This window comes from Trachinotus anak, unplaced genomic scaffold, assembly GCF_046630095.1.
Source record: "Trachinotus anak isolate AG129_WGS33_773 ecotype Australia unplaced genomic scaffold, CSIRO_AGI_Tana_v1 ptg000032l, whole genome shotgun sequence".
Lineage (NCBI taxonomy): Eukaryota > Metazoa > Chordata > Actinopteri > Carangiformes > Carangidae > Trachinotus > Trachinotus anak.
In genome coordinates this window covers 15,641,907-15,652,500 of record NW_027273883.1, presented here as the reverse complement: position 1 = coordinate 15,652,500, position 10,594 = coordinate 15,641,907, and the positions used below count along the sequence as shown (strand labels likewise).

The window sequence follows — 10,594 nt, the reverse complement described above, 5'->3', positions numbered from 1 at the left end:
TTACCTCTACGTTCTCCCTCTCAGCATCACTTGGCCACTGAGGGTGGTTACCACGGTAACACCACCCACAGGAGCCGGCTACCTTCCCTGTTACCGTAGCAACGGGTTCCCCACAGAATTTCAAGCATGCCACTCAGTCTCTCTCTCTCCTCCTCATTATCAGTCTGTCTCTCTCTCTCTTTCTTTCTCACATGAAAGAGTCCCCATATGTTTGGTTCGACTTTCTATCCTCGGCAGGTTGCTGATCGCTGGCTTAATGGCTGGTTAGTTTTCCTTATCACTGCCTGTTGGTTGTTTACACGCCACTCAAATGACTTGCTGGGTTACTGGGCCCTGCTGAGTTGGACTTATTGTATCTTTCTGATATACATTTTGAAGATGATAAACTACTTTCTACAATCTCTTCAGAGAGATCCAAAAATGTAATATATTTCCTCTTTAATATCATAGAGATATTTCCACCATGCTAATTGCTAATGATGTCTAATTCCATAAGTAGCAGTGCAAATGACAACTGAATAATAGTTTTCATCCAAAAATAAACGACAGTGGCAACAACAATGCCCTGGAGGCATCTGACCCGCAGTCAGCAGGAGTAGACCTAAGTAACCCCTAAGACAGTGATATGATTAGTAACGTTATTAAAATCTAGAAATAAAAACTAATATTATAATCTAAACAACTGATTAATAACCATTATGATAAACAAGTCATAATGAAAGTCCTTTATCGGGCAAAATTTGCCACTTTTAATACATTTCATGTGACTGTAAATGGAAGACATTTCATATAGAATATTTTTTGATACAGAATATTTTTTGGTTGGACTGTTGGTCACATAGATAAAAGTATTTTAAATTCATTCATTGGTCTGGTTTCCTGGCTCACAAAAGTTGAGATACAAATTTGACAAACAAATTTAATAAGTAGTAAGAAGCTGCAACTGCTGTTCTATCAAATGTTTTTCACACATGCTAATCTTGAAGGTGCTGTAATACTTCTTCCTAACCATATGAATATATTTATCATTTTTCTAAAAGCCAAATTGCCTGTATGCACTTTTATATTCAACACAAGAACTAGTACTTCAGCAGCATTATAAAATACAGTTTGATACATCCACTCACAGAAAGATAATAATGATAACTGAGATCATGTCACGCCAACATGTCCTGTCTCGCTTTAGCTCTCGCAGTGTTATTTAAGATCAGGGCCACTCTGGTGAGATAATGTGTGCTGTGTAGAATCACCAAGTATATTAAATATTAGTGTTATCTCATTTCCTCAGGTCATAAAGTCTCCACAGACTGTCCAGCTGAAGGGAAAATGGTTTAATCATTGAGACAATCTGTAACAAAGACCCCTCACCGGGGCCCGGAACCTCCATTTGTGCTTTGTACTTTTATTACACTGTTCTTCCAAGCCACAGCTAGACTCGTGTGAAGCATCCAATTTGTCAGCCGAGCTAGGGTGAGTATTGGCTGTTAACTGGCACAGCTTGGCCTTGGCAAACACAATGACCCTGAGCTGAGAGAAGAATGAAATTCGGTTTGTCTGTCCCCATTGCTGGCTGAATCTTATAGTTAATGATTAACAGCAGCACCTGGGTCTCTTTGTCATCTATTGCTGTTTGCACTACCAGCCCAGTTCTCCATTGTGAGCATGCCAGCTGTGTATACTGTCTAAAGTATAGGCAGAGTCAACTGCAGGCAGCCTTTGGAGCGTCAGTGCTGGGGTTGCTGAATACTGAGCATCAAGTCAAATGCTGTGGGAACATTTTGTCTCACGGGAGGGTTTGTTTTCTAGAACACCCTTCTTCTATGATAAATCCCATTAAAAAAAAAAAACACATTCACAATGGCACATAAACAACTGCTGGCAATGATTGTGGTTGCCATATTTGAGAAAATATCACATTTTTCTTTCAAGTATTGAATAATAAAGTGTTTTTTTTTCCAGTGATCATATATGCATTCATTGATATACTTGAACTTGACTGTCTATTTAATGTCAAAAACTCAATATCTAATATTCAATATCAAGCTAATTTCAACGTTGTCACGTCACTTCGCTGCTTAATGCAACCGGTTCTCACAAGCTGTCTGATGATTCTCAGAAATCACTCAGAGAAATGTAGGAAATCACCAAAAGAGAATTGGTTGTCATGTATTGAAATTTGCAACAAATCACAGCACAAACTTCAAAATATTTCTCCTGAAATGTGTGGAATAAATCTGACTGGTTCATATTGAAATAATATTGAATATAGTGAAAAAGATCAAACATTTGTTTAAGTGCATTAGTAAGGTGTAGTGAGAATAGAGAGGCAGCAGATGCAAATAGAGAGAGGCAGAGTCAGATCTCTGAAGATATCAAGAATGAAGAAAAAAGGCATGAGTAGCAAAGTGGAGAACAAATAATAAAACGAAGGACGAGTTTAGAATATAAATAATTCAAGAGCAATCAAAGTATACACAAGGAAAGTGAAAAGATGTCACTGGCCACTGGGAGCTGCTGAGGCAGACGGAGGAGAAGTGTCTGGGAGAGTGGGTAGGGGAGGGGTGAGGGAGAGAACATACAAGGCTGGGGCAGAGACCGAGAGTGTGGGAGATGAAGGGGGTTGACGGAAGGAGGAGACAGGCGTGGGGATTTTCTTTTGTGCTCTCTACAGCAAGACTGGGGAGTGGACCTGTAGGGTGGGGAAGGGGTGGGGTGGGGGTACATCAAAACCAGGTAGCATGAAGACAGAGGGCTGGCGTCAGAGCGTTGAGAGGGTGCGTGACAAGTGCCAGAGCCCTGTCGACAAGCGAGAGCCCAGACCTTTCCATGGCCTTCAATAATTGATGCAGCCTCTGCAGCGTGCCATCTTTATGAAGCAGCAAGTGTGTGGCGAATGTGTGTGTACCTCAGAGTTATCTGTGAGTGTGTGTGACCTAATTGTGGGTATGTGAGTGATTTCTACCCATCAATGCTGATGCACCTTCGTCACATTTGGAATAATGTCACAGAAATTAGCTTTCATTCCTTCTGCTGGAACTGTTTGTTTTGCTTTAGCCAATGCTGCGCAAAAGAAGGGAGAGGAAGAACGACCTGCCAAAAGGTACATCCGTTTCCCTCTATAACGGCTTCCAATGCTCTCCTGTAGAATATTAATACTGGCCTTATCAGCCTCAGTGGACCCAAAAACCCCACAGTCACTCAAACCCTGTAGCCAGTGCCGTTAAGGAAATTAGATTTTACAGCTTTCATACAACTCAGTGCTCCACTCTGGCCACAGGGTTTTTCTTGCCTCTGTCCCCCTGTCGTCTCATTTCAAGGCCACCTGTGAATACATGTACATGACAGAGATGGATCTCTCTGCTTTCCCAGCTTCTCGGGCTGAGTAGCAATAGGGCCAGGCCCCTCCATTATCATGCACTCCACCCTGCAACCCACATAACATTGTACATGCACTACATCACTTACTCTCTCTCTCCTCCTTAGCCTTCACGCTCTCTGTTTCTCAAATCATCCACTGTGCCAGGGCAACCCCCCCCCCCCCCCCCCCCCCCCCCCCCCCAATCCCTCTCTCTCCACCAGCAGCCCTCACTGTGTCACTACGCTCTCTCTTTTTCCTCCTGAACATGAAGGACGAGTGTTATCACCACACTGCAGATGTTTTCGACAGGGGCTCCTCTGAAACTGGCTCCCACTGGCTGCAGCAGGACTAAACATCTCGCTTTGCCCTGGCATTAAACTTTTCCGCAGAAATCCAAACCAGTGGGCTTACCGAGGCTGTTATGTGGGCGCGTGAAGACCTTGGGCTGCAGTGATATCTCTGTCCTGCAAGACTCTAGAGACGAGCCAGAGCTGGATGTGATCAGGATTTCTCTAAATCCCTGTTGAGTGACACTAGTCAACCAACAATTACACAGTCCCACTAGGGCTTCAGCTTTTACAGATACAGGTGCAAGCTATCACATTTGATCTGCACATACTCAAGACTTGAAATTGCCCAATGAACCTACACATATGTTAGCTTTTTTTTTTTTTTTTAAAGTTATTCCTTAATTATGTGTAGAAAGAGGTGTACAGCCAGGGAAGCTGAAGAAATGAACTCATCAAATGTGGTGCATCAGTGTACGCATGACAGGCTATAGAGATGACATAAAGCGATGAGCCTTGCAAGCAAACATTATTAAACTCTGAATTGGGAATTACTCTGTTTCTAACTGACGCCCAGAATTTGAAATATTTCCGAAAGGCCACAAGACAAGACTGAATCAACCAACTCAGGTTTTGGCAGAGCTTTCCTGAACCTATCAGGGGAGGATGCCACGCAAATGTGTAATTAATATCAATTTATTTTCTGCAGAAAAGCTGGCTGAACCCTACGCCTGGAGACACACACACACTCTCTGGACACTCTCTTCATTTCCACCCAGACTCTCTAAACGACTAGCAGCGACAATGAAAACGAAACCCCCCAATAACCCTCCGAATCACACAACACAAGGCTCCGTTTCAATGCTGTCGATTACAACGATGGCCCAAAGGGTGCATTAATGTCCTTCATTAGTTAGTTTGTCACCTCAACAGCTCAATTGCTAGGGCACATTTACAGAGCTCCTTTCCTCCTGTACAGTGTAGCTCTCATTTCACAATGACTCTGCAGGATTTAATCCAGGCCCTCTGTGTGTGTGTGTGTGTGTGTGTGTGTGTGTGTGTGTGTGTGTGCGTGTGCGTGTGCGTGTGCGCGCGCGCGCGCGCATTTATGTGTGTGCGCTGTGTTTCAAAAACTTGGAAAGGAAGCAAGATACAGAGAACAGGGAGGAAAAACATGCGATACAATAAAATGGTACGTTTTATGCCCACTGGCACACAGATATAGTAGAGAATGGCAAGCACACGGGAATCCATTAGTGGAACCCGATTATCTCTTGGCTCCAAAATTAATTAAGTGAGTGTAGGGACGAGTGTGTGTATGTGTGTGTGTGTGTGTGTGTGAGAGAGAGATCTGACTGTCCTCATCTTTTTTCTTCTTCTTTTTTTTTTAACAAATCCTCTTGTGTCACTGCATTGAAAGGCAGATGGGGGTGGGAGGTGCATGAATCTGTATGGCTATATTCCAGCACATGGCCTGAAATTACTGTTGGTGAGATTGGAGGGGTGGGGGGTGTAGGGTGACTACAGTGATTTTGTGACTGCCTATTTTTATTTCATCTTCAGCCACACTGAAACCTGCTTCCCATCCTCGTGCTCTTTCCTTCCTTGCTCTCTCCCTCTTTCCTCCCTTTATGCTTTATGTTTTCCCAGACCTTTGGTGTTTCCTGAAACCTGTAGATAAAGCAGACGCAGTAGGTTTGTTTCTGGGTCTGCCACTGCTGTTGTTCTGCAGCCTCTCTGGGCTGGAGTGCTCAGGCCTGGGTTCACACTGCAGTCATTTATCTTGATAAATACAGGACTGGTTGACAAAAGCTGATCATACCTGTGGTCCCTGGTCCACTTTTTATCAAATATGGCGACACACAAGTGCAATTATTGTAAGATTGCTTTCTTAAATCACATTTTTCTGTGTAGTTGCAAGAACTGAGCTCACTGCAGTCTGGCTTTCTGTTTTGTTGATATGTGAGTATTCACAATATCAATTTTGATTCCCTGATGTTTGTGATCTGAAAGAGTAATGTATATGGTATAATGACAGATACTGCAGGATAACATACAATTGTCCTGAATTAGCCAAAACTAGACATTGCTGTCTGGTAATTTCATCCATAAATTAACTCTGTCATTGTAGGGCTGTGCAATATAATCCTCAACAATGGTATATGTAATTTCATATTATGATCATAGCTCATCACAGTATATATTGTGGGTAAAAAATACATACAACAATATATAAAATTTGGTTGAGAAACTGTTAATGGATAAATTACCTAACCAGGAATGCATGACATCCTAAAATCATAAAAATCGAATGCTGCCATAAAGCAGTCCTTCTCGTTCATTGAAGTGCAACATTAACCTGCTACAGTCAAATATATTCAAGAGTTCGCTAAACATGGTATAAATTTTATGGCAAAGTCTCTCCCACCTGTCAATCTATATATTGTTATATCACTTATACCCACTGATATATACTGATGCGTATCAAAATCATCATGTTAGTTATTATAATATGTTATCCAGCTTGTTCTACTCTGTATTAAAGCCATACCACACTAAACAAATTCAGAGGCTTCCCATGAAGGTGGTTGTTTCTGCCATCTTTCCATAGATGACCTTTTGTGTCAGGATGAGAACTGTCCAGTGTGTCAATAAGCTAAATGCTTTGCGTGCTGTGACAGGTAAGTGCTCTTACAGCCAAGACACCTGGGAAGCCAATAGTGGACTTGACATATGTGACAGCCTGGCAACAATGTCACAGCAACAACACAGGATGATGCTGAATTTGTGTTTCATCTCAAAATGATTGTGGCTTTTCTAATCAGCAACACTGTCCAATAATTAAAATTCACAAGTGTGATTATACTCTGACAGAAAATTAATCCAGTGCAATATATAATATTGAATATTACTCCATAAAAGAGAGATCAAAACAAATTTTCCCAATTCACACACTTCAACTGAATGAATGTTGAGTAAATTAAGGGAAGCTGACAGTTTTATTAGGACTAATACCAGAGTGTAATCCAGCCATCCAACCCTCTCACAGTGTAATCTTCAGTGTAAACCTTCATGGGCAGGTCTCCTTGTGTGAAGCTAAAGCCTGTTTCTCAGCATAGCAGTAATCCCACTAAGGCTCTTAGAGAAGTGAAATTATTTCAGAATGAAAGGAAAGGCTTTATGACTGTTACAGACTCACTGTGGAAGATGGCTAATAAATAAACATCTCTCAAATCCTCTTAGGAACTTGGAGAGTCTGAACCAACAGCTCCATATTCTATCTCAGATAATCAGGAGCACGTTCGCTCTTCGCTCTTCAGTTCCGGGTGGAAGGGTGAGTTTGACCTGAACCACAGCTCCAGCTGGGACATCATGACTCATCCCCCCCCCCCCACCCCACCACCACCCCCTCCCTCCTTCTCATCTCCTCTCTCACATTCACACACAACAACGCCGCCCCTGATGTTGCACACAAGTGCACATGCTCCAACCTGCATATGTGCCACATTTCTATTAGGGGGGGGGGGGGAAGACAACGGGTGACTGAAGAGTTACTGAGAAATAAAGGTCGAGTCTATCAAATTGTGTGTCTACTCTAAGTCGTGATGAGACAGGAGGGAGGCTGGAGCAGCTGGTAGCCCATTGATCTGTCTCTGTACAAGAGCCTTTCGCTATCTCCTCTCCAGCTATTGATGGAGACAGATGCCAATAAGATGACCCCATATCTCTCATTAGTATACTCTGCATCGCACTCACACTCTGTATCAAAGTCATCCCCCACCAGATGAACAGCTTCTTGCTCACTTACGTTTTCAAGGCAACGTATTTAGAAACACAAGTAATGACAGAAGACGATCCACTGAAAAGCTGACATAGCTCATGCGCCACTGTGGATTCGACTGGGAGTTTTATTCAGTGTTCTTCCATGAATAGAATGAACAGCAATTGAATATGCATGGCTCCATCCTGCTCGAGAGCTGCACCACTCCTCTAAAGGACGGATGCGAGCTGATTTCCTCCTCTGACAAGGCCAGATGGGATGCAATGAGATAGGATTTGATCTCCATCCTTCCACAGAGCAGAGGGCCTGTAACATCATGTATCATGTCAGATACAGGCCCGGACTTGACGCAACGAAGCCAAATGTGAAACACACATTTATGGAGCCTCTTATCTGTATGTCCTGAGTATGAGCTTCCTTTCATATCCTATTCCAGCATTTGCATTATAAACCCCTTCGCTCCCACTGCATTTTAGTGACGGCTGAGCGTCATTACTCTTGTTGACACAGGACGGTGCTGGAGGATGCATTTACAAATGAAACCTGCCCTAGATAAGGGTGCGTGTCAGCAATATGGAGATGGGAGCAACTGTATGCGTGGCTTGTATAATGTCGACATGAAAAAAAAAAAAACAACAAAAAACATAAATGGCCTATATAGTACAACGTTTTGTCCAAAAACTAACATCGACATTCAGCGAAAGACAGCAAAAAAAAAAAAAAAAGCAATGCGCCATCGTTACAAACGACTCGGTTTGTGTTGCCCTTACCTCGGCGTTTTCCCACACGCAATAGGACAATAAAGCCATCAATATGGGTAATGCGGTATGTCCCATTTTCTCGCCTTCTCGTGTCTCTCTTTTTGTGACGGAGTTGCTACTGTAAAATGACTGACACCAACATACGCTGTCTGGTTACATCGGCTGAAGTGATGGACAAGTGCGTTCGTCGGCGCCTTCCTGCGAGATCTCCTGCGTCGGGCTCCGGCTGGAATTCTATGTGGGTGAAGCCTGACGGAACCAAGCCCTGTTTCTGCGGGTATTTATCACAGGCTTCCCTCACGGCGTCCTCCTCGCCGTGGCTTGGTGAAGAGAGACATCTGGTGGCGGGGGAGTGGCGATGCAGCCTCGCCCGCTGATTTTCCGCGTCGGCGTGAAAAGGAGAATCCACCCAGAAATAGGATTCACGTCGTTGTAACTGCGAGCTTCTCCTTGAGCGGAACAGGAAGCGGACTGACTGTGTGATTGTGTCATCCAGACAAAACTCCTGCGGCCCGTCCAGTGAGCAAAACTCTTAACAGATGGAGGAGTGGCAGTCATATTACACATCTGGATGTAATTTCTCACAGGAAAAATGTTAGGTTGTCTGCACACTGATACATGCAAGTCAGCCCTTTTGTTTTTTTTACACTGATGCAATATTTGACCTAACTTTTTCATCGTGCAAACATCCACGCTGCAGACACACATGACAGCCCCAGCTACACATTATGCCAAATAATAAGAGAAAAAAATCATTATAGAAAGGACATTTTTGCATTTTTTTTTTTGTATTATACATTTTTAAAGATGATTTAATTTTTATCTTTCAATCCTTCAGGCTTCTAAAAGTCCTACAGTGAAAAAAGCTGAGAAGGCCAAATCAGTGTTTGGTTGAACAGCTCACAACTGAAATGGCAGATGGACTTATATACACTGCCTCTCCTGCAATCCAACACAGGAGTCCAGCAAATACCATTTGAATTAAGTGAATGTCTTAGGGTTAGGGTTTTTTTTAAACATTATGCAGGCTACACCCAATCACACTGAACTGTAAATAGGCACAAACCAATCAGCCGGTGAATAAAAATACTGAATACTTAAACGACGTAATGTAAAGCATAAAAAAACTGACTATAGTAGCTCCGGATATTTCTGTCATACAAGTACCAGGGTGTAACACTGGACAATAAACTGGACTGGTCCACCAATACAGAGGCCATCTACAAGAAGGGCTCAGAGCTGGCTTTACCTCCTGAGGAGGCTCAGGTCTTTTCATGTCTGCAACAAGATGCTGCAGATGTTCTATCAGTCTGTTGTGGCGAGCACCATCTTCTTTGCTGCGGTGTCCTGGGGTGCGGGCATCAAGGCAAAGGATGCCAACAGACTGAACAAACTCATCAAGAAGGCAGAGTCTGTTGTTGGCTCTAAGCTTGTCACCCTGGAGGAGGTGGTGGAGGAAAGGATGCTGGCAAAACTGCTGGTAATCATGGACAATCCCTCTCACCCCCTCCACAAAACACTGGACAAGCTGAAGAGCAGCTTCAGCAACAGACTCATCCAACCCCGCTGCTCTAAGGAACCATACAGGAAATCGTTCCTACCTACTGTAATCAGACTGTACAACTCATCTACCTCTGTCAGAGCCAAGATGACACAAGATGACTTGTCACACTTTGCACTCTGAATCACCACAACACTCCACTCCAAATACTAACCGTATTGATATTATATATCATATCATACAATATTTGCATCCTTTTTTTTGCACTTTCTATTTACATATGCATATTCACAGTATATTATTATTTATGGTATTTATATCTTGACATTCTGTATTTTTATTTCTATTCTGTCTACCTCAGTATTCCATTCTATTGTATGTTTGTATTCTAATACACCGGACTGCTGTAACAACCTAATTTCCCTTCGGGGATGAATAAAGTCATCTATCTATCTATCTATCTATCTATCTATCTATCTATCTATCTATCTATCTATCGGTTATTCTTTGCAATATAAATTCCATAATATTGACTATAATGCATTGTATTGCACTGCGTGTTGTGGCCTATTTTATATGCAGTGCATAAATCAAGGTGATTATATAACATACATTTTGTATGTAGCTGCAATACAAGCTTATAAGTTCATTCAAAACATTATAGTAATAGTCCACACAAAAAATTCACCACGCTTGCCAGCAACATCACAAATGGTCAGCAGGGGGAACACACGGTATGAAAATAAAACAAAAACAAACAAAAAAAAAAAAAAAAAAACAACTTTCTCTCTCATTGCCTGCAGAATGTGTCCAAACGCCGGAGCAGCAAGTGGTTGAATAAAACTTTGAATAAAGAGGTGTGGGCAGTTGTTTGTTGTGGTCTTAGAGTTCACTGTGGGACAGTCT

At 42.5% G+C, this 10,594-nt stretch overlaps 1 protein-coding gene across 2 annotated transcripts in view; it reads right to left on the bottom strand.

Moving 5' to 3' along the window:
- Positions 1–8,635, bottom strand: part of aplp1 (amyloid beta (A4) precursor-like protein 1) — a 33,221-nt gene extending 24,586 nt beyond the window's left edge. Inside the window, exon 1 of one of the 2 annotated variants that reach the window (XM_071470674.1) lies at positions 8,197–8,635. In XM_071470674.1, coding sequence (XP_071326775.1) covers positions 8,197–8,262 — 66 coding nt within the window. In that variant the 5' untranslated portion in view covers positions 8,263–8,635. The remainder of the gene's footprint in view (positions 1–8,196) is intronic. The other variant, XM_071470673.1, reaches the window with a different exon arrangement.
- Positions 8,636–10,594: the final 1,959 nt, after the last annotated feature.